This window comes from Colletotrichum phormii (assembly GCF_030913505.1).
Source record: "Colletotrichum phormii strain CBS 102054 chromosome Unknown BDP81scaffold_6, whole genome shotgun sequence".
Classification (NCBI taxonomy): domain Eukaryota; kingdom Fungi; phylum Ascomycota; class Sordariomycetes; order Glomerellales; family Glomerellaceae; genus Colletotrichum; species Colletotrichum phormii.
In genome coordinates this window covers 1,890,561-1,914,499 of record NW_026851448.1, presented here as the reverse complement: position 1 = coordinate 1,914,499, position 23,939 = coordinate 1,890,561, and the positions used below count along the sequence as shown (strand labels likewise).

Here is a 23,939-nt window from a genome sequence, read left to right as displayed (position 1 = left end):
CGTCGGAAGCGAGCTCGAGCTTTAACCGCTCCAAGCCCCAAGACTCTCACTGTTGCTTCCATTCTGAGGAAAACCTTGGGATGCCAGATGCCAGGTGAGGCATGGTAAGCTTCCTAGCCGCCTAGAAGAGTCAAGAGACATCCCGCAGCCAAGCCCATCACGGCAGACGTCAAAACTGACAGCCCCTAGGCAGAGTGGCTCTCTCTAGCCATCAGGCGGAGTCATGTTCCCACACTACGAGTCCGTGAGCTTGTCAATTCGGGGACCCATCTCGGATCTCCGACTTCGATCCTGACAGGCGCTGCAGTGCGGTTATTTAATATCCAGCCCGGAATCGGTGCTGCACTGCCTGCAAGTCATGAGCGATTACGGGGACCAGAAAACGGGGGCAGACGAAGATTGCAACCTGTCGCCTTTGGTTTAATTTGGATGACCGGTAGTTGGGTACTGTGGACTGACGTTGGGCCCAGGTTGCAGTCGTATTGGTCTCTCAGAGTCCAGGGTCCATTGGGATTCATGAAGAAGAACCTTTTCATCAAGGGATGTCCTTACCGTTGGTTTGGGCCCTCACACGAGCTGCTCACGTTACCGAGTGACGGCTAGAGTTGCTCCCTCTCTGCGATTGCCCGCCCCTCTACGAACGAATACCTAGGCAAGCATCCGTATTCACCGTGAGGTGTGATAGGAAACGGTGTTTGGCCTTTCTATCCCAATGACCTCACTCATGGTTCTCTGGCAGGCGTCACGGTCTACGTCTAGATTGATCTCTCTGCCTTAGACTGCGTTGGTTAAGCGGTGCAGTAGCCTTCTCACTAACCACGAGCATAACCTCGAGTATGAAGTACTCTGTAGAAGTCGTTAGGTAACGGAAGTTCTAGAACACCACCGTTAATGTGCCTCCTGAGCTCCTCGTGGGGGTTGAAGGGCGGGGGCCGAAGGTGCAGATTCCCGGCTGCAACCATGATTATGTCAGCTACCTCACTGCCTCGCTTCACTTTTGCTTAGCTAAGCTAGAGGTGCACCGCCATTTTGTGGCTGGTGTCGTGAGTGAGATGTCCCGAGCTTAGGTTTGGTGGCTGAAAATCACGTGAACGTCCTCCTGACTTACCAATGTCGCAAAAGTGTCGCACAGGTACCAAACCTCATGAATACATGGCTCGAACCATTGCAGGCGCTGGATCATCCTTGCCTTTCGTACCAGACATGGCTAGAAACCTCCGGCTGGTAAGGAAGGCCTCTCGGAAGCGTTCATGCGGGAACCCAGCTCGCACAATATTGAGGTTTTTGTTACGGCTCCAAAGGCCAGATGTAGCGAGTAAGGGCAGCCTAATGGCACGATAGAAAATTAAGGAGTATCGGTAAATTTCCTTCAGAGATATATTCGTTAGCGAAACGATATCCAAAGAAGCCTTCATTGTTCAAAACTCGATAAATTCGGCGAGGAGCTGCTCATACCTAATGTGATTCGTGAAGCACGAAAAGGTAGCTTGCTACCTACCTTAGCTGCTGCCCGCCGACCCGCTACCTACTTAAGCGGGCTTAACGCTGAATGGTCGACGGGAAGCAAGCATTCGAGTGGGTGCTCGCTCGGTCTCACCCAAACGGCAAACCAAAACACTCCTTTCCCCTCAGCTCCCGCCCCCTCCCCCTCCACTTCACCTTGTCCTTCCCGTTCTCCAATTGTTCGGCGGCTTGCTTACCTTAGCTCTGTCCCATCACGTCTCTGGGCTCCTGGAGCTACCTTGCAGTGCCTTGTTACCACGGCACAAGCTCAACCATCTAAACCCGAAACCCAAAAACACCATACCTACACCAATACACCCGCCCGGGCCCAGGTATATAATCCGATCTCCCAAGATCCTGTCACAATCCATCTTCGACACCTGTCATCCCACGGTTGATTGAATCCTCAAATACCCCAACCATGAATTACGGTCATCAGCATCCTAGTGGCGGCTACCACCCCATGCCGCCTGGCCATCCCGCGAACCAGATGCCACAGCTTCCTCCCATGGGATATCCAGCACCAGCGCCTTTGCCGTCTAACATGCCGCCCAATATGCCGCCTAACGGTATGCCCATGCAACATCAACATCACCAGCCGCCTCCGCCCCCTCCAGCCCAGGCCCCTGTGCCAGCCTCCATTTCAAAAACGGATGATTTGGGCAGGAAATATGAGTACGTCGCGCAACTTCTGCAAGGCAGGAAAACATGTCCGCTGACAATGCGATTGCTAGGCTCGTCGTTGTGCAGCAGCCCCAGCGAGCGCGAATGTGCGGGTTTGGTGACAAGGTACGCTCAAGTTTGCCGGTTCTGCGACTCGCAACTCCCACTAACAATTGCCCCCAGGATCGCCGGCCGATTACCCCTCCTCCGTGTATCAAAGTCGTCGTGCGAGATGCGAAAACTGGCCAAGAGATAAACCCAAAGTACGTGCGGCGCATGAATCACAGCATCATTGATTTGCTGTACTAACTGTGGCGGATAGTGATATCGATTCTGCCCACTACATCATCCAGGTTGACTTGTGGTCAGAAGATGGCACCCAAGAGGTTAACCTCGTCCGTCACTCATCCAGCACGGCTTCGATATCGACAACACAGCCCTACTCGTACACGGCGCTGCGCGAGGATCCCATGAACCCGCCACCAGCGCAGCCTTACCAAGATATGCAGCCTTATGGATCAGCGCCCATGGGATACGGGCAACAGCCGCCGCCACCCCAGCCCCAGCAGCATATGATGCCAGGTTACGGCATGGCAGCTGGATCCAACTATCCCCGTCAGTCTCCCGGCTATGTGACTGCTCCATTGTTATAACGTACTGACTCGTGGCGTAGAATACCAATCAACTAATTCTCGGTTTGCGCCGGCAACCCAGTACTACCCGCAACACGCCAATCCAGGCCCTGTGCCCTCGCAGGCGGATATGGCTTACGGCCACCGGCAGTCGCTATCCATGGCGGCGAGCCAGCCCCAAGGAATGTTTACGAGAAACATCATTGGAAGCGTCAGTTCCAGTGCCTTCCGCCTGAACGACGTGGACGATCAAGTCGGTGTCTGGTTCATCATGCAAGATCTGAGCGTGAGAACCGAAGGTCACTTCAGGTAATTTTCTTTCCACGATCCGATATATCAGTAGCATTACTAATTCGTTCCTCCCAAGATTACGCTTCTCATTTGTCAACATCGCGAAGCCCCCAGGCGTGACCAACCCGAACGGATCGATGGTGAATCAGCACAAGGCCCCAATTCTCGCTGCGACTTTCAGCGACGCTTTCCAGGTCTACTCGGCCAAGAAGTTCCCCGGCGTCTGCGAGAGCACTCCCCTCAGCAAGTGTTTCGCAACGCAGGGCATCAAGATCCCCATCAGAAAGGAGGGTGCCGCCGATGGGAAGAAGGGTGGTGACGATGACGACGAGGCCTACCAGTAGCGCAAGTGGGACAAGCGAACCGAACCCGCGGATTGGCGCAACCAACATTACTAGTAATTCGCCTGGAGTTTAGGAGATGCACCATCACAGCATAAGGATACAGTACGCAGAAAAGGGAGTCTTGGGCGGCTACTGTGGTGTGATATTTCCCCCGGATAGTGGGAGTCTGCAGCAAGGCTTGCAACTTGTATTAATTCTCAATTGGATTATGTGCCTTTAGCGCCATCTTTGAAAAGTCAAAATAGTCAAAACGAAACAGACGTGACATCGACGTGCCTGCATGAGATCGTAAATCATCGTACCGAGGAAGTTGGAACAAACCCATGAGAGCACACCTCAGCAAAAACCGTTCTACCAAGCTACTGTAAGGGACCCCCTGCAAGATACAGGATCAGTATCAGTTGGGAAGTCCGGTCCGTCAAGCCAAGATCTCCGCCCACATTCCGATTCGGCCGGGTAACGCTCGCTAGCTTCCGCGTCTTTTTTTCTAGGGTGGGGTCGTCCTAAGAGAGAACGGATAACTTTGGAGGGGGAAAGGAGGACAGTAAGCAGGCGGAAAGCTTGTTATATTGGTAGATCGATTAGATGGCGGGAATCGAGTTGGGTGGAAAGGGGAAAAGGCAGAACGCATCCCGTCAACCATTCAGATGACCCTTTCGCAATTTATTGTAGAGACCTTTATTTAACTTATCCTCGCAGAGTTATACGGAGTAGAGTTATACGGAGTAGATGGCTTAAGAGCAAGACTGCCTATCCGGTTTCGCCTCCTAAGGCTACTTTAGCAGAATGATATTCACAGGGTATACAAAGCACACAAAAAGGACGCGTCTCACACAACACACATGGGTCCATTCAGGCTTCTTCTTCTCCTTTTGAAAATCCGACACATTGTCTCCCATTTGGATATTGAAATCCTACAAAAAAATTTGATGCCTGCAGTTCTGACTGCAAGGCAACTCCAACGCCGTAACACGCCCTGCCCTGCCATTCCCTTCCCATTGCGGGACTTCTCGACTGAACGACGCTCCAACGCTCCCAAAAGTTTTTTCATTGCTGATCCTCCCTTCTTCTGCTTCCTCTCAAGAGAAGCAAAGCCACTGTGGACATGATATCAGCTTCTGTATGATTCGCATTCCAGCCGTCAAAACCTCGTTGTGTCGCCTGTATCAAACGCCATCTCTCCTTTCCATCTCGAGCAAGAAAAAAGTAAAGACAAAAGGGAAAACAAGTCAGGGTGGAGAGAGAGGGGGATAAAAGTGTACATAGCAAGGGTTATGTCCGCCATTGATCCCCTTGAACCAATCCCTGACTTCACTATCAAGTGGAATCAAGTAGTGGGATAAGCCTCCTCCCTCTTTTCATCAGCAATAATACATGCCATGGGGATGGGTTCATCCCGGCTCAATATTGTTTTTGAGCGTTCAAGCCTTTGTCAACGCACACGTGCCTGACTGCACGCAGACATCAGCCTGACCATGGGTAAAGAGAATCAATAGTCTTGAGTGCTTTTGGTAACGCCAGCTGTGCGTGTGCGGAGGCTCTAAGAATCGGCCAGTTTTGCAAAGTGCTTGGACCAAATCCAACCGACTTGATCGTCAGGGTCATCTTGGTTTTTAGCAAGCCAGAGCTCGCCCTTCTCAGCAATAACATCAAAGATCTACTCAAAGGATTAGTCTGATGGCTCTGGACATACACACAATACGAGATAGAAGACATGTGCTTACCTCACCGGCTTGGTACGTAAGATACGGGTAGCCAGCCTCGTGCTTTGTTGTTTCAATGTTGAACTCGAAGAGTGATGCAGCCAGCCAAAGTATGTTGTATCCGTTTCCAGCTGGAGTGCGCTCACGCGATGATGCTCGTGATGATCTTTGGCCTTCTTCCACTCCATCTGGCATTGGTAATGCGGAATGGAACAGACCAGAGAAGCGTCTGGATTCATTGCCTGCATGCTGGGGCGGGTGTGCTGGGTTTGAGTCTCTTCTGCTGTTCGATGTCGACTCTGAGCTCTGTCTCGGTAGACCATTTGTTTCGTAACTTCGACCAGTGCCAGGCCGAGTGGCGGGCGGGGGAGCAATTGCACGTGGCACAGGTGATTGGTCACCTGTAACTGGCGAGGCAGACACTGAAGGTCGCTGAGCAGTTGCACCAGCGTAGTAGTCCCTATAGTAGAACTGGTGGGGACTAAGTGGTGTAGTGCTTGGTGACAGAGTGAACTGTCCACTATGGCGCTTGGCAAAATCGGGTGTCGGCAGCATCGGGGCATGGTCACCATTGACTGACAAGCCTCTGGCTCGTGGAGACGATATCTCAGCTGGCCGCGGGCGGTGCTTAGTCGTGACATCGTCGGTGCTTGCGGTAGTTGACTGTGACGTTCTGCCTCTGTATGCTGGGTTCAGGATCCCAATGTTGGCGAACAGTTCCTGCGCGTACTTGTAGTCTCGTTGGAAAGCAGAGACAATGTCGGGAACCTCTGGTGGCGGCCCCGTCTCTCCGGTGACCTTCTTGACCTTTTCCACCCAGATGGAATACCAGTTCGCCTGAATATTGACGAAGTTGCCGAGACAAATGTTTCCAATCCTCTCTGTCAAGGCGGACAACTGAGGCAACTCCTTCTTAAGGGTCTCGTTGAGGGCGTCGTACTGTTCCACCAACTCCTTAAGTCTGGCGTCTACTGTCTTTCCGCCTTTCTTGATTTGTTCTGCTCTCTCATAGTCAAGCCGTCTCTTTGCTCTCTTCTTCATTGCCAACGAGGGGTTACCATAAGCTTTGATCACATGTTCGAATGGCTCGATGACATGCTTGCGGACCTGCTGAAGCTACTTGGGTGTTAGTGTGTGAAGCCTGGCTTCTTGAACATATTACTCACATGATCTTCTAGGGCAATCTTTTCGATATCTCTCATGGAGACATTGAATTGCACCCATTTGCTCTCCAGCTCCGGATAGCTCCCAGGCTGAAGACGCATGACAAGCTCCATGGCAGACAAGTACTGCAAGAACTCATGCACATAGGCGCTGACTTGCCGAGTGTAGAATTCCACGTCTCTGAGCACAACTTGTAGCCGAAGGTAGTCGTCGCCAAATTTCTCGTGGAGCTTGGCGTATACGGCATCTTCAGGAATCTTTGAGCTTGCAGCCTGAAGCTTATCGACCCGCTTGCCAAACGCCCGAGCAAATCCGGCCTTCACATCGGATTCCTTCCTCTTCCGGCCAACAATCTGTCCGACGAGCTCGAAGTTCTTCTTCGTCTTGTTGATCTCGACAATTGCCAATTCCAGGGTTTCCTTGGCTGACAACAGCTCGGCTCGGTCCGGATGATCCTCGGGCGTGTGTCGCAGAAGCTCTTGGATGAGGTTAGGATACTTTGTAATTCGCTGCATGGGTTTGATGAGAAGAGAATCCAGATCCCACGCCGCAGTCAGGTCCTTGGCCACTTCATTACACTCATTGAGCCAGACCTTGACAGTGGGGTCTTGCTGGATCTGAATCAAGCGCTTGGCCGCGTGGTCGCTATTTCTGAGGAAGCCCTCATGCGCCAATCTCATCTGTTCAATATGCTTATTGAAGAGAGGACCCAGTGACGTGGCTTTGTCGTTATCGTCACCGAGTTCGGGCGCCACTTGATTCGTGGACGAGTTTCCAATCTGCTCCGAAGCAACCGAATCCTCCTTCGGCAAGGGGGAACGCCTGCCGTGAGGCACATAAACCGTGCAAACAGCTTCCTTAAGCTGAGCACAGAACATGGTATGGAAGGTAATGATCTCGTCGGTATTTCTGAAGATGAGCTTTATGGTTTTGTCATCCAGTCGTGGACAAGCTTCGGCGGTGCCCTTGTAAATCTCCTCCACGATATTCAAGTCCCTCACAAAGACCATCTCGGTGTCGACGAGTTCTCTGATCACGTTGCGTCGTTGAACTAGGCGGTGTTTCTCTTTCCCGGTCGGTCCGTCTTTCAGACTGGGTGTTGCTATCGACTCAACCGGAGTCTGGCCGCCCAGAGAATACTCTCTGGTTTCGATCGACATGTGGTCGATGGACTGGGTGGTGGAAACGGGGCGTGATACATCTTCGCTCTGACGCCGAGAAGAGCCCGCGAGGGTACTTCCAGGAAGTGTTTCGGCGTAGAAGCTGCTAGCTGCCGTTCGCCTGTCACGAACTCGTGTAGACGCAGGAACTGGCGGAGGCTCATGTTCTGGCCGTGGCAAGGTAGGATCCGCCTTCCGGTGCGGGAAGTGACTCTCATCGATATAAGGAACCGAAAATCCATCTCCAGTATCCAACTCCGGCAGCTGGTGAATGGTCGCACGGTTGGACGGCTGAGCGGCTGCTGTATCTGATGGCGCAAAGTCAGGGCTGTAATGTTCACTCTGTCGGGCAGACGAGTCTCTGCTAGAGCCCGATCCAAACGTCGACTCCGATGCATAGGGCGGCTTGGGGATCGGAAGAACATCGTCAAAGGCCGAAATCCTGTGGTGGATGGGTTCATCGCTGTCGACCGAAAAATCAGTCCATGCGGATTGTTGGCTGGTCCGGTTCACAGTCGCATGCATCGAGGGAACCATCAGGCTGCGAGATGTGTCGGGAGTTTGCTGGCTTTCGAGGCTCGTTTTATGAGGGTCATCTCGCGGATCAGAGGACTCGCAAGTAGATGCTCGTTGAGACGAATCATTGTCCTTGTGGTGCTCACCGTAGAAGTCTTCAGGCTTCTCAAGGGTGTCGCTCGCTGATCCCAAATCCTTCTCCGCATTGTGGTGGAAGTAAGACACACCACACACGGACCCATCCATATCGCCCATTTGACTCTGATCGTCAAAGTCATCATACGACTCCATTCTTGGAAACGGAATTGTTTCCTGTCTAGGAGAATCATATTCAGATTCCCGCCTGAGAATCTTGACCGTTGTTTCGTACGGTGGGCTCGAGAATGGAATCGGCTCGTACTCAGACATCGGCCGCGAGTTGGCGAATGCACCAGGAACGGTCGGTTCAGGCGATTGATGGGAAGATGTTGGTTCCAACGAGATCTTGATTGAAACCGCATCGTCCCCTGCGGACTCATCCTCCTCGAACGGGGATTGGTATTCCGCCTTTTCTGGTGTCGGCAGTCGTGGCTCTTCCTCGGGTTCAGCCTTCTTCTCCAGCGCTGGCGACGGGGGCTGCTCTTTGGCTTCGGTGGTCTCGGCCTCCAATTCTACCTGAATTTCCTCGGGCTCGTTCTTTTCGGGGGTTGGCGCACGCCGCACTTCTTCCAGTTCAGCCTGCTCGTGGTTACCGTCCGCTTGAACAATCGTCAGTCCAAGCCCAGTAGGAGGTTGCGCGGGTTCTAGCTGCACAGGTGGAAGTTCCTGTGGCTCATTGTCAAACTCGGTAGTCTCCGAAGTGGCCGAGATTGCGGATTGCGGGATTTCTTCTTCTCTCTCGAAAGGAGGGCTCAAGGCCGGGAAACTGCCCGGAATGCCCAGCGTAGGGGAGTCTGCAGCTTGAGGCTGTGGCGGAGAGAGGGAAACGATGGGTGGCAATATCGTCGAAACCGTCAGTGGCTGAGGTGACTGTGCAGACGATGGAGGCTGCGCCGACGGTTCCGGTTCTCCAGAAGGTTCCTCCACCGGCTTCTCGAAGGTTTCGCTATGATCCACTGGAGGCGATTCGGCTTCAATCGGCGGGACTGGCGGAATATCTTCCTCCTCAGCAGCAGCAGATTCTTCGTCCTTCTTGCGTTTCGCGGCTGCCTGTTTTGCATCCCGCACCTGGCTATCGCGTATAGACTTAGTATACGCCAGCCTGATGTGTTCGCGTCGTTGCTCAAAGTCAATAGGGCCCACCGAGATCTTCCGTCTTCGGGTCGTTGTTCCATCGGGCTTCAAGGACTGCTTCGGCGCAGGCTTGTGCGGCGACTTGGACCTGTCAACGGCTTTCAAGCGCGAACTTGCCGTGGTGGCTGTCGATACAGACTGTCGGGGTCGAGAACTGCGCAATGGAGGAGATAGCTTCGGAGGTGGTGCTGCCACATATGCAGTGAGGCGGGTATTGTTATTCGGGGTCACGAGTCCTCGAGGCGCAGGTTTCCGTCCCGGTGTTGCTTGAGTAGGTGTTTTCGCTCGAGTAGGTGTCTTGGCACGATTGACAGGTGTAGTTGTCCGAGTTGTCTTACTTGCAGGCGCCGGGCGCTTGAAGGTCGACGGAGAATTGGCTCTAGAGCTTTCCCGCGTTGATGGCGGGCTGTTCGAATCGCTTGAGGTGGCCAACTTGCGTACAGAAACCGGAAGGCGCGATGTGGGCGAGGCTGCTCGTTCAACCTGCTCGACCTCTGCCATCGGCCGTGATGCAAGAGCCTTTCTCACCAGGGGCGCTCCAGCCTTTGACGCGGCCACATCACTATGTGCCCGAACATGACCTCTAACATTGGGGGCCGAACGTCCTGCTGAAATACTGGGTTGTGTTGTTGCGGCTCGGTACCAATCGGTTGGGGAAGCCGGCTCGACGAGATCAGGGTCGGATTTCGTCCGTTGGTGGAGCTTAGCCACATGTATACTGGACTCTGAAGTCCGCCGCGGTCGTGAGCCCGAACCCTCGATTCCAAATCCCACGGCCGAGGTATCTCGCTGTTCTGGAAGGATTTCGCCAAAAAGTAGACCGGGAGCTCTCGGAGAAGAGGGCGGTAAGGAAGGTGATTTGTTGTGCTGCAAGTTTGTCATAGATTTGGAAGCATGTGCAATGCCCGTAGCTGAAGTCTTATTCCGCGGCTTGGCGATGCGACTGGCGAACGATTGCGAGTTGTTTGACAACTGATCCTCGGCGACATATTTCGTCCGTTGCGTTCTAGTGGCCGTTCCTCTGCTAGTGTCAGGTGTCAGTTCACGGTTCGTCGAGGCCCTCAGTGTAGAGTATGATGTTGACCCGCTTCCACTCGGTGTAGTTTTGTCGATATTTGTCGCAGCTCTGGTCGGTCGAATAGGGACGCCTCGCACAGGGATTCTGGGCATCGAAGGCGCTGGGGACGAGGTCTGCTGATCGAATCTCTTGGTCAAATCCTTGACGCTCGGCTTGCGATTTGTGTTTGTTCTCGGGGCGCCAATTGGAGGTTCGACAGGAGCAGAAGCAGATCGCTGCGAAGGGCGTAAGGGCGTACGACCTGCGGGAGCCGGCGGGTGCTTTGAATCTTTGCCATTGCCGCCGTTTGGCCGCATGGCCGGGTTCTCGCGAGTTCGAGATACGGAGGTCGCCATGTAGTCGTAATCTGAGGAAGGGGTTCGTCGATGATAATTTGACGACTGTACGCCTCGATGGCTTCGGTAGAAATCATCCGGGTTTACTGAATCGTGATCATGACCAGCGGCGGCGAAAGCCCCAGCCGTGTGGGCGGCAGAGGCATCCAAGTTCTCGAGAGTGAAGGCGTTCGCTGTGGGGCTGCTAGGGATGTAATGGCGATGGGATTGCTGAGAGGGTGTCTGGGATGAGCGGTGGTAACGATCGGAATCGGAGTCGAGGTCGAAGTCGGAGTCGTGATGGTCGTAGTGGGAATCGAAGTTTGGTTGACGATGAAGTTGGTGAGGGTACTGAGGAGGAGAAGCTAGAGGTTGCGGTTGGTGGTGTTGGAGACGGACCTGGCGTTGCACATTGAGCGCAGGTGCCAGGCGGTCCTCGTCTTCTGGACTGCCAGCTTCCATTGTGGCCTGAACATCAGTCAGGCGTGTCGGGTGGACTGGGTCGTCAAGAATTCCATAGACCCATGCAGGCTGTGTGGGATGTTTGGGTTGGGAAGCATTGATGTGTTGGCCTGCAAGCTGAGTGGGCAGCGACAGTTTGGAGAGGCGACGGGCAGTCCCTGGTTGGAGAGCGTTGGCAGTGTCCGGGGCCTATCGACAGCAAATCTTAATGCATGGATGGATGGCCGCCGCAGGAGCAGGCCGTGAGTGCAGTGCGACTTTTTGCTCTGTGGGGGTTTTATGGAGATTGGATAGTTTTGCTGGAGTCGAGACGAAGAGAGATCTGCAGGTGCTTTTTCCGCGATTGTGTTAATCTTGTCCCTTTTCCCGGGGGTTGTTTTGTGGTGAGGTGGTGAATCGGACGCAACGAGATGGGATGGCAAGAGCGAGGTTGGAATGGTGGGAAGGTAAAAGGCAAGGCCAAGGGCAACCAACGGGAAGGGTGAGGTCAAGATAGGTTAGTTGGTAGGTAATTAGGCAGGTGAGGTGAAGGTACCTAGGGAGAGGCAGAGAGGAGACGCAGGCGCACGCGTGCACGCACACTCACACTCACACTTGCACACACCACACAGATTGCCTTTTTTAGCGCACTGAGCAAGTGCGAAGCGGGAAGGGAAGAGGAGGATACCTTCTCCCTCTGCGCTAATACATATGTGTGAATGAGGAGGCAGATGCGGGGGGGGAAGAGAGGAGGAGAGGGGCCGGAGAGAGCTCTGTGTGTGTGTGTCTCCTACCTCGAGGTACCTTACTTAGGTAGGTAAGTAGTCTGGTGTATGTGTAGTGGGACGGAGAGAAGGAGCCGTCGTCTTCATTGGTAGGTATTAGCTCCTACCTCGAAAAAAGACACTCGTTGACGATGGGCAAGAGCCTACGAAGCTAGGAAATGGCACAGGGAAGGAACGAGGAGCAGAATTAGCGCAATGCCTTCCATTCTTTGCGAATGCACCACATCACCAAATTGCCAGGCAGGTGCAAGCAGGGTCGGCACGGCACGTAATCATCTGCACCTGCTTCTTTTGCAATAAGCGAGGCAGAAAAGTCTATGGTTATTGCAAATTTATCAGCTACCTGTGGGAAGGGGCGGACGAGCATCCGTAGTGTATGCGCGTTATGCAGTCGGGTCGTGGTCAACGGGATGAGCTGAGACGGCAAGTGGGGACCGTAGATGCGAAAGGTGAGGGTATCGTCCAATCGGTCAAGATGAATGCGGTTCGGTCAGAGTGGCAGCCGGGGCAAGATGGAGGGCAAACAGGATTGGACCATCGGACGTCGCGTGCAAGGTACGAAGAACGAACTGGGCGGCCAGCTTGGCAGCAACTCGTATGCCCATCGCTAGGGAGGGGAAAGTGTCCAGGACTCCAGGTGTTAATCGTACTAGAGAGGGAGACGGGAGAGAAAGTGAGTGGATGATGGCAGGTGCTAGATTCAGTTCGGTAGGTCTGTCCGGACACTCGGGAAAGAGGGAGCGAGACCTGGGCCAGGGTCCGGAAGGCGTAAGGGGGGTCGTCTCTGCACACAACTATGTATCACATAATCCGTGCATGTCTGCCTCTTGGATAGGACAGTCTCAGGAGCGCAAGCAATCGACAACAGTGTTCAACGAATATCAACGGTGTTGCTGGCATCGACACAGACGAAGTAAGTCGGTGGGATGGAGAGTGAGAGACAGAAAGACAAAATTGGCTGCAACGTCCATGCTAATGTGCTAATGTACTCCGTACATCCAGGTCAAACTTAAGGTACGGATACAAAGTACTTTTCGATCGAGTCACATCAGAACCACGGAGCAAAAAAAGACAAAAAGCATACATGTACAGACTACCTTACAGAGTTCCCGGCACCTGATTCAAACTGCGAGTTTATGTAAGGTACGGGGTACAGAAAACAAGACATCAATTTGCAAAATGTCCGTCTTTCCCTGTCAGCCTCTACTCGACTGTTTGGACCTTGGAAAACATGGCATGGGCATGGTTGCGTCTCCAGAGAGACCCAGAGAAACAAACACCAAACTCCACCGCGAGATTGATGAAGTTTGTATCTTGTCCAGAGCATCCGTCTTCGCTCCTCCATCTCGAATCGCTCACTCTGGCCGACAGGCAACAAAAACAAATAGCAATCTCGATTCGAACGATTCAGGATCTATCGTCTTGCGGGGGTAAATTCCTCTGCGATACGGCCCATATGCTCTTCTCCTTCCAAATAGGAAACGTTTTGTTCTTTCGCAGCACAAAGTTAAACCCTGGTGCGTCCCTTGGCCCTCGCTTCGTCCCGTCTTAGAATGGTCTCACAGCGTCTGAGTAAGAACACAAGACATTGGAGAAAGGGGAATGGACTTGGAGTGCATTGACGGTCCCCGTATCTAAGCCTTCCCACCCGCAAGGTACACAGAAACAGCCAAAGATGATGAGAGACAAGAAGCTTGGAATCCAATGCCAAGATCGTACGGCCACAACCAACGTCAGACGTCACCACCAATCGGTCAATACTTTGGGCGGTAACCGAAGCCAAAGAACGGCGGGGCCCGGCTCTTCCAGTTCATGGGTGATTGGCTATGAATGCGCAAAATGACGGCAAACTAGCAAGCATTCCACGAGGTCGGAGGAGTGTGTCTCCATGCCAGGAACCCTCGTCATGGCACGATGCTGTACCGCAAGGCTTAGATCAAAGCCACGGACATGCAAAGGTCAAATAGATTGACAAATACGTACTCTATTAGGTACGGATATCGCTCTATCAAAGTTTCCTTCCTCCATGATCCATCCGTTCGGCACCGACAACGGAGGAGGTGGAGGTGGGCGGGAAACAACACAACAACGCACCTCGTCCCGATATGGTCAAAGTCGGGTCGAGACCGAGATTGTGGTGGTTGTGGTTGCCTGTTGGGGTTGCAATCAAGCCAAGTCCTTCCAGGTCCCGGGTTGGAACATCCGAGAGAGCTAAGTTGCCCTCCGACGACAGGATGACTTCAAGGTTCCTATGCAAAATGGCTCAACGCTCAACAGCCCAATGCGGCTGACCATTGATTCTGTGGCCGATAGCCATTCGCCAACTGATCTGCTTTAGGATCAATATGCACAGGGCACTGGGGAGATTCGTTTCGATCAGGGGAGCGAGGGAACTATGTTGAGAGCCCGGGCACCTATATCAGTGCTACTATCGGCTTGCGTACATACGGATGCTCCATGATTACCGTGTCGCCGTATTGGAAACACTCGAAGCTGACAGACAGCCCACTATATGTACGCGGTCATGACCCGGTGATCATCGAGAGAAGAGATCCTACTTGCCGCTGCATTGCATCCTGCGGGCTTACGCAGGCCGGACAGGTTGGGGAGAACAGGCGCAGCTCGTATTCTGACAGAAGACGGGACGCAGAGACGTAATTCAACGCTCTCGGTCTTGAGGCAGGGAAGTCCCGCCAATGACCCAATGCAACTCCGGAGTCTGTGCTTGTCTTAAGACATGCTACTATGATGTGAGGGCTCAGGGCAATCAATGGATGGATGGCCAACCACGCCGACTCAGCTCGACCTTCCTTGATGTAGCTCCCCCGCCTCTTCCATCTAAGGCTTGGGTGAAGTGGCTTAGTCAGATGTCACAGGCTTGGCCATCTGTGTCCTGCTTGTTGACGTTGTCAAACACACACACTCTCCCGCTGTTGTCGTTGATGTACGGATATCAAGGTTGGTACAGTATGGGGAATCAACAACAATTGAAATGAGATTTAAAAAAAAACAAAAACATAACGGCTAGGCACAACCTGGGGATTCACCAGGACGCTAATACCCTAATTGCAGAAAATCTTTTGGCTATTATGAAACGCGATCCACGTCCGCTCAGCTGACTGGCTCGTTCCTACGAACAATACCGAACCGTCACTACCGCAGACAAGGAACCCTTTCCCCCAGGCGTTCACTCCAATTTTGAGCCGGACGATGTTGAACAAGTCGGTTCAACGTAGCACCGCAGGACCATCTCTCCTAACCGCGCGCCGCCGCCCGCTTTCCGCTGCCCTTGCATACACAGTAGAGCTCATCCGGGCTCTAGTCTCCAGGCAGTGCTAGGCTAACAAATGACGATGCACTTTTTGGTTAGACGGAGGTAGTGCAAGCCCTGCAAGCGTGCAGAGTCGCCTGGGCACAGCATACTCCGTACATGGCATAATACCATAGATACCTATATATGCGCCAACCTATGTAAATGCCGGTGGTGGCTACGGAGTACATCCGTCTGGACCAAGATACCTACAGATACGTAAGGTTTTCCACAACAAATACCCGCTTGCAGGGCCTTTCTTCTACAGACTATCCGTACGCAGACATAGTACACGTCGTGACCTCAAAAAGCACTGGGCTCTCTTAACAGAGTATGACTCCCGAGACCAGGGCAAATTTGAGAGGCCGACGAACCCGCCCAGCCCCATTGTGCCTTGACACTTGAAGAATTTCCACCGCAAGGTAACGGGAGCTGGTGGACCCCCACGACCACCAATCGTCTCACCAGCCCCCCTGGGGTGCCTTAGCGTTCACGGTCTCCGACGGCCTTGCGCCCCCCTCTAGTGGCTTGAGCGTCAAGGGGCCCTGGACTCTGGGCTGTATACTACGGAGTACGGATGATAGGTAGCCAGCATGGCAGCGTCATCGAGCGACGAGTCGAGGACGGCAAAATCTCCAAAGAGGGCAAAGCCACAAAGCAACCGATTGAAGACGGCGCCCGTGTTCGGCAGATCCTGTGGGACGTGCACCGTCGTCCCAATTTTCCCCACTGTTCTACGAGCCCAGACCTGAAAGCCATCAGCCAATCAGTGCGTGCTTTTCCGACCGTTCAGGCTCCGGTACGTACCTAAGGTAGCTTACCCGGTACCGTTAGATTCTTACCTGAGCAAGCTTGGGTCCTCCGTTCACTCTGTTAAACCTTCAAGGGCATTAGTTACCTGATACACTAGGTGACTGGACCAATCAAAGACGCGTTGAGCTGTCGCGCCTGTCGCCCACCAACTACGATCAACGACAGAGCACGAGTCCGATCCTCGATCTCGCCTCCGCAATCTCACTGTTGGCATTCCTCCCACACATGACTTGCATAATCAATTGAGATGACACCTTCTAGCGCGTGAGGTCAGGTCGCGCAATTCTGACTGGTGGTGATTTACAGTGGCTTTCTCATAATCCCCGTTCACCTTAGTCGTGGGTTCACATGAGGATAGAAACTCAACCACATGTCTACTTCCCTGTCAGTGTTGACATGAGAGCTGGCCACGATTATGGCGCCCAAGCGGAAGTTCCTGGCACTTGGGGATCCAAAGGATGGGCATTCTGGGGACAAGAAGTCAAAGTTGGTGCAGATCAAAGGCCAAGTCAGGCATACGCTTCTACAACAGCACTATGATGTCGTGCAGACACTCCGCGAATATCTGCTTTCCAAGCTGCCAGGGTCTTCGAGACTTCGCCGTAAGAAGATTGCATCATTGGGAAAAGACGACGCACCACGGGCACGCATCCAAGACCATGATATTATACCAGAACTGTCTTCGTTGTTGGACACGACCTTGGTCTGCACGCAACAGCGCCCTGGGGCACAAACTGACTCTCGGTGGGAGCAATGGAGGTCTTTTTCTCAAAAAGCCGACGACTCTGTCGTGTCTCTCTCGGGAGGTTTGGCCCGAGCCATGTCCTCGCAGTCAGAGGTAGGCAATTTCTGCGCGAGTAATCCGGCTTCAAGACTGACTGTCAAACACAGATTGTTGACTTTGTAGTATGGCAAATATTCAATAGAAGTGCTGCTTGGCCGAAGCACCTCCTCTGTGATGGCTTCAGGAGGCAGGCTCAGAATATTGCCACTGCAAAAGGCCACGGTCACGACAGCGGGATTCAGGGGCTGGTCTCAGTTGACCCGAATCATTACGTGCAGGCCCTCAAAGAGGCCCCTTGGCCGCAAGCACTCATGCTGCTCGGGAAATCAGGTGAACAGATCATGATAGATCTCCTCATCGATACGGCGATATTTCTTCCTGTGAAAGCCGGCCTCGGTAATATGTACCAGCTCAGTGGTATTCCCATGTCAGAGACAGGTGTAGCTGCCAATCAGGACAACAAGAAGCAGACCAAAAGAGATACCACAGCGCCCACTACACCCCGCGAGCGGCTCCCGTCTGAAATCAACTTCATCAGAAATCGCATGCTCTACGCTCGAGCTGCTCTTACCGCCAAGGGTACGGTTCAGTACGGACTGCGGCACATACGTAAGTTGGCATTTAAACCAAAGGTAGGGAGGCTTCCACTGACGCTAATCATCAGATGTCTTGAGTCGCTGTCCTCGTCTATCTTGTCCAGAACAGGCAATCGAAGAAGAGAAAACAAAAATGACAGCGGCGAACGAGCGCAACACGCTGAAAGTCATGATGTACATGTTCCCTCGACAGTTTGGCTTACACAATGCCTTTACCTCCAAAGTTGACCACTCCAAGACATCGCAAAAGTTTGCAGACTACACTCTCCGCGAAGAAGAGATCTCGACAACATTCAAGGGGCGGGATATTAAGTTTCCAAAGAGACTGCGTGGAGACGCAAAACGACTGGTGCAGAGGCTGCAGCTTCTCCATGGTCGTTGTGCTTACGCTGAGATACTGCGGCATTACTGCCCCTCTGCCATTGATTTCAAAGCCCGGAAACCCGCCTCGAAGAAGCCAGTGAAGCAGTCCAGGAGACTTGATCCTACACAGGTGGCGGGAAGAGACAACAACCAAACAGTCGTGTCTTCTGGTCCCCCCAGGAATAGTACACAGAGCCGCTCTAAGCTTCATCAACCCGAGGCGCCTCCGCTGCTGCCCAAGTTTGATGCGATCACTGACTTGGCGACTCCCGCAGCTCATGTTTCCGCGTTCTGTCAGGCTGTATTGGCCAAGATCATTCCAGATGAGATGTGGGGCACTGGTGAGGACGGGACTTACAACAAGCGTCAGATACTGAAGAAAGTCAATCACTTTGTCAAATTGCGGAGGTTCGAGGCCATGTCCCTGTGCGAGCTCGCAGACGGACTCAAGGTAAGGAAACTCATCTTGCCCTCGTGGAGTTCTATCTAACGCTCTTATCAAGATCACGAGTATGGAGTGGCTAGCGCCTCCAGCTCTCAAAGGCCAGAAAACCAGCTTGACTGACATGAGGAAACGACATGAAATTATGAATGAGTTTTTGTACTACATTTTCGATTCGCTCTTGATACCCCTTTTGCGCAGCAACTTCTACATCACAGAGTCGAGCTCTCACCGCTATCGTCTATTTTTCTTTCGACATGATGTTTGGCGGTACGTCGCAGAGCCAGCAATGGCGACTCTCCGGACAAACATGTTTGAGGAGATCAAGCTTGACCGGGCTACCGCAATCCTCGACTCAAGACGACTGGGCTTCAGTCGTATCCGGCTTCTGCCCAAAGGAAAGGGCATGCGGCCGATCACGAACCTGCGAAGGAGAACAGAGATCAGGGGCAGGAGCTCCGTCCTCGGCCCAAGCGTAAACTCTGTACTGGGTCCGGTTCATTCCATGCTCAAGCTCGAAACGGTGACCATCAGTCAATCTCTGTGTCATCCGCCTACTTGCTAACTATCTTTGCAGCAAAGTAACCCCTCCAGGCTTGGATCATCCATGTTTTCGGTGGGTGATCTATACCACCGTCTCAACGCATTCAGTGCCAGATTTGGCACCCACCGCCCAGTGTTCTACTTCGCAAAGGTAGATGTGCAGTCTGCTTTCGACACAATTCCCCAAGAGTCCGTAATCAGGCTGATGGACGGCATTCCGAGTCAAGAACAATACATCTTCAAGAAGCACGTCGAAGTCAAAGCCGGATTACTGGATTCTCGGCACCAGAAGAATGCAATATCAAAAGTAACGCGACGGTGGCACTCCATCGCCGTCAGCCGCGACGACACGACCGACTTTTCGCAGTTGGTAGAGAAGCGCCTCGGTATAAACCGCAAGAACACCGTCTTCGTGGGTAACACAATGAGGAAGGAGTTGGAGACGGAGGCCCTGATGGGCCTGATGGCGTCGCATATCAAGCAGAACCTCGTCAAGGTGGGCAAGAAGTTTTACAGGCAGAAGAAGGGCATTCCGCAGGGCTCTGTGTTGTCTTCCGCTCTGTGCAACTATTTCTACGCCGACCTTGAGGCGCAGCATCTGTCCTTCCTGTCGGAAGAGGGGGAGGATGATGAGGGAGATTGTCTGCTCCTGAGGCTGATTGACGATTTCCTCCTCGTCACGACGGACCAGGCGAAGGCGCACAGGTTCGTGCGGGTCATGCACGGCGGGCTGCCCGAATACGGCGTCGCTGTCAGCCCCAACAAGACCTTGGTCAACTTTGACATGGAATTTGATGGTACGAAAGTAGCAAGACTTCCAGAGGAGGGTCGGTTCCCTTACTGTGGACTGAGCATCGACTGTGATACCCTCGACATTGTCAAAGACCGAGGCCATGTCAAAGATACAGGTAAGCTTCTTCATGTCTCCGTCGGAAAATGGTAGGAAAGCGCCGCCGCGCTGTGAGCTAACCTTGCCATCAGTGGTTTCCAACGCGTTGACGGTGGATTACGGAAACAAGCCCGGCCAGAATTTCCAAAGAAGAGTCTTGAGTACGTGTTGCAACCTCACCCCCGTAGCTCCTCTCAACATAGCTGCCCCCACTCGTGAAATTCGATTCAACCCCGTCAGCTAACCTTTGTGTCATCCGCTACCAGACGCCTTCAAGATCCAATCCCACCTCATGTTCTACGACACCAAACACAACTCCCTCAAAACCGTCATGTCAAACCTCCACAAGGCCTTTGCCGAGACGGCCGAAAAGATGTGGGCGTACTGGCGCTGTCTTCCCACCAGCAAACGACCCGGTGACGGGCTCGTCATGCGTACGTGTGTCCCTTGCGCCTTGCGAGAGACAAACCCTCCCGCTCATAAGCCCCACCATTGCTTAAAGCTGGGATTATTCCTTCATCCTGACTAACAGTCTTTGCTTCTCTCTCTATAGAGACCTTGAGCAAAGTAATCGACGTGGCTTTCGGGTTGCTTACAAGCAAGTCTCGGAGGCAAAAGTACCCAGAGTACGACTGCGCCGTGGAGAAGACGCATGTTGCGTGGTATGTATTTCTTCCATCCCCAGGCCCCGTACTGTAGACAACCCGCTGTCTTGGAAAGTATGTGCGCGCTAACTGAATGATTCTTTCAAGGCTCGCTCTCGATGCAGTGAGGACGGTCCTCGCGAGGAAACAGGCAAACTTTACGACGGTGTTGTCGTGGATTGATGCGGAGCTCGGGAGGCTCGACTCCAGGAAGACGGCCCGGGCGAGGAAGTACATACGGGGATGAACAAATTTAATGTTACCGCAGTACAAAATACAAATTCGACGACAAGATTTGATGTTACCCTGTGTTTGTGTTCCCTCCGAGGCAGAATCCTCCTTGCCAATCATAAGGGGTCGGATGGGAACTCCCCGTGTTCGTGTTACTCCTTCAATGGCCCTCCTCTGTGCCGCACAACAACCTATCCATATCGACACGTCGACGACCGTTGGCGATAAAACCCATGCCAGAGTTTCCCTCGTGCTACCAGGAATCGTACTGCTTGCTGAGCGGCAGTTGGACTTGGACTTTTTGTGCGATGCGACAGTTGTTCATATGAAGCGAAGCACCAAAGTTATCTCCGAGGCGAAGCAACCCAAACACCGCCTCGAATGACTTCGAAACCAAGGCATTCTTTCAAGAGTAAAGTTGACGTTATCAAATCTCACATAGAAAATGATCAGAGCTGCGGCCTTCTATGAACTTATCCTCGATCGTGCGAAGCCCTCCTGAGAGCTTGGGAAAGAAGTAAATAGGGGTACTTTCAACGTAGCTACGACGATGGCCTCCGCAACCATGGACGAGCAAGAGAGACTCTTCCTAGAGAAACTCGCCGCAGCGTCCGAGTACCCAGACTCCCTTCTCTACCGAGATGAACGACTGGCGACACTCAAGGCACGCAACGGGCATTATGCCGAGAGAAAACATCAAGTATTTGACCAAGACTTGGGGAAACGGAAGGATAACCCGTTGATCATTATCGATTTCGGCAAGGGTGACTCGCCGGTGGCAGACGGTTCCGACGACGAGGTGGCTAGCGGGAAGAAGAGTGTAGAGAATGCCGACTTACACATCATACGCACCATCGAGGATCTGCGAAACAAGCTGTTCTGGCGAGATCCGAAGCAAGGCCTATTGGAGCCCGGGCACCTTGAGAAGGACCCTCCACTACGAGTGATGTGAGTCCTGCTCGTCGAAAGCACATCAAGCGCAACAGCCAGAGACACTAATCGCAGCAAAAACAGCCTGCTAGAGCGCATGTAGCCGACCTCGCTGCTACTGAACCTCAGCGAAGACGTACTGCTAGAGATCCTAACCTACCATCAGATTCCGGCTCACTTCCTGACCTTCGTCACTAGCGGCGGCGAGTCCTGGAGCTTCGCCAGCAGCATGAGCTTCGCGGGCTTCAAAGGCTACACGAATACCCTCCCGGACCCTGGTCGACAGCCCACCAACTTGGCGGTGCTGGGTCGTAGTGGTAGGCATATTCAGATCTGCCTCACCTTATTCAGCATCCGCGAGTATCCCTTGCACGCCTTGCCCCGAGAAGCGGACCCCGCTAGAACGCCGCGCTGGGAGACGCACTCCGCGGTCGTGTACGTTCACTTTGACATTATCGAGGGCACGGCGGTGTGGTTGCTCGCTAGCCCCCGATCGTATCATCCGGAAAGGGGTCAAGGGACGCAGAACCTGCTTTGGAACAGTTTGAAAGACGGCATGGCGGGTGACATGGACGGGCTTCGGTCGCTCGACGTCCCCGAGCGATTCCGCATCAGTGTTGACAGTCTCCTCGCCGCTGCCGAGTGGTCCATCGGGATGTTTTCACATCACGTCCAGGACACGGAGAAGAGGCTCTACGACTTGGTGAGTCCGGTTTGCCACACGACGTGAGAGGTGCAGCAGAAGTCGAAACCATGCTGAGATTTGATCCAGACCAAGCCGTACGTGTATCCGTATGACGACGAGGAGATGGTCGACGACAAGGCAAGCGAATCAATCCACGCCCAGGACCTCCGTAGAATGGCGTTCTTGATGGAAACTCGGCATGGCAGTGTCATGAAAGTTGAGAATAACCTTCGGGTCCTCCGTAGAATGGCGTTCTTGATGGAAACTCGGCATGGTTGTGTCATGAAAGTTGAGAATAACCTTCGGGTCCTCCGTAGAATGGCGTTCTTGATGGAAACTCGGCATGGTTGTGTCATGAAAGTTGAGAATAACCTTCGGGTCCTCCGTAGAATGGCGTTCTTGATGGAAACTCGGCATGGTTGTGTCATGAAAGTTGAGAATAACCTTCGGGTCCTCCGCCGTCTCCGAGAGTTTTTCGTGGAAGAAGTAGCCGGCCATCTCGGCCCTCTGAGAGATTCCCACGCCGATGACATCCGGACGCATATCAAAGGCTTTGCGGAGAAATTGACATTGGTGATCACAGAGATCGAGGACTTGTTGGACATAGCATCAGCACTGGATATCATGGCCCGATGATAGATGAGGAAAGCAGATGGAGAGATAGCCTCAGATCGCAATGTGGCAGTGCCTCTACCTTAGCCTCCGTACTCGTGTATGCACTGTCATTTCTCGAGGTACCTTACCTTAGGTACCTGAGGTTATTACTTGTTCAGGCAAGAAGAAGGAAGGGGTCCAGGGCAAGCACGGCAAGTTGAGTCTCCTGGTGCTGAGGTAATGACGCTGGTGCATAGGAGGTTTTAGCGAATCAGCCCACTACACGCTGCTAGCGGGCGACTGAGTCCGCTAAAAATGGCCCCCATGATTCATCGTCTTCGGATCCGACAGGGAACCACCTCGACTGGCCGATGTTTTCCAGGGAAGGCCCCATCACCCGAAGCAGGTGCCGTGCAGAGGTGGTGGCGGGCTGGGAAGCTTGCGTGGGGCTGCCTTCCACACTCTTGCCTTTTCTGACCACACGACTTACTTATCTTACGGTCCAGTGCAGGGGAACCTACCTTGCCGTGGTGAGGAAGGAGTGGGCTCCGGCTCTTTCATAGACCGGCGGCGTGATTGACGTCAGACGAAAAGAAGCGGCGATTCTGCGGCTGCTCGTCTCCCGCCGGCTCAGCTTACCACGCTTACCTTAAGGCTTACCCTACCGTAATTACCTTGAACCCTTGTTTGATTCAATTCAACAGAAAAACACAAGTGTGAAATGCGAAAAGGTAAACCGAAGGAGAGGCTAGTGTAAACAACAATACCCTTACCCTGTCTCTTAGTTCCATCCGTCTACCTACCTATCCCCTCTTTCCATTATCTCGTCTACTCTCTTACACTCCGATACCCGACTCATCCTTGCTCGCATGACACTGCCATCCCATCCTCCTTCTACAACCTGCTACCTATTTGAGATCTCAGTTTTGTTTCCAAAGGGGCGAAACACATCTTGACTTGCCATGTTCTGTGGACGACAGAAGCACGCACTCTCTCACACCCACTCGCCTCATCCATAATTATCATCCAACTCACCCACACACGCCACACGTCGCATAATTTCAGCCCATCGCATTGCTGCTGCTCCGGGGCCTTTGCCTTTGAACCGTCGTCTCTATCTACTTTACCCCGATTCAAACCGGCTGCGGGCTCTTGAACCATCCCGTTCTGCCCACTCGCGACAACCATACTCGGGTTCGCTTTGCAAACGACGACATCTGACGACCTGGTCCAAGCACGCCGAAATTCA

General features: G+C 53.1%; 5 protein-coding genes across 5 annotated transcripts; 3 read left to right on the top strand and 2 right to left on the bottom strand.

The window, feature by feature from the left end:
* Positions 1-1,924: 1,924 nt before the first annotated feature.
* BDP81DRAFT_392493 (velvet factor-domain-containing protein) lies at positions 1,925-3,433 on the top strand (the record flags this gene model as incomplete). The annotated part of the gene is made up of 6 exons (XM_060587717.1): positions 1,925-2,178; positions 2,238-2,292; positions 2,350-2,429; positions 2,489-2,781; positions 2,840-3,107; positions 3,166-3,433. 6 exons carry the CDS (start codon positions 1,925-1,927, stop codon positions 3,431-3,433), a joined length of 1,218 nt encoding a protein of 405 aa, XP_060447742.1.
* A 668-nt stretch (positions 3,434-4,101) lies between these two features.
* On the top strand, positions 4,102-4,498 carry BDP81DRAFT_423525 (uncharacterized protein; the record flags this gene model as incomplete). The annotated part of the gene is made up of 1 exon (XM_060590077.1): positions 4,102-4,498. A coding segment is annotated over exon 1 (215 nt), but the record flags the coding sequence as incomplete, so codon positions are not given.
* A 475-nt stretch (positions 4,499-4,973) lies between these two features.
* On the bottom strand, positions 4,974-9,749 carry BDP81DRAFT_315178 (RhoGEF domain-containing protein; the record flags this gene model as incomplete). Its single annotated transcript, XM_060584069.1, has 3 exons — positions 4,974-5,090; positions 5,158-6,252; positions 6,303-9,749. 3 exons carry the CDS (start codon positions 9,747-9,749, stop codon positions 4,974-4,976), a joined length of 4,659 nt encoding a protein of 1,552 aa, XP_060447740.1.
* Positions 9,750-19,948: 10,199 nt separating this feature from the next.
* On the bottom strand, positions 19,949-20,875 carry BDP81DRAFT_197559 (uncharacterized protein). The gene has a single exon (XM_060582499.1). The coding sequence runs from the start codon at positions 20,599-20,601 to the stop codon at positions 20,035-20,037; it is 567 nt and encodes a 188-aa protein (XP_060447739.1). The 5' UTR covers positions 20,602-20,875; the 3' UTR covers positions 19,949-20,034.
* Positions 20,876-21,561: 686 nt separating this feature from the next.
* On the top strand, positions 21,562-22,284 carry BDP81DRAFT_423519 (uncharacterized protein). Its single transcript, XM_060590076.1, has one exon. The coding sequence runs from the start codon at positions 21,641-21,643 to the stop codon at positions 22,139-22,141; it is 501 nt and encodes a 166-aa protein (XP_060447738.1). The 5' UTR covers positions 21,562-21,640; the 3' UTR covers positions 22,142-22,284.
* The last annotated feature ends 1,655 nt before the right edge of the window (positions 22,285-23,939 follow it).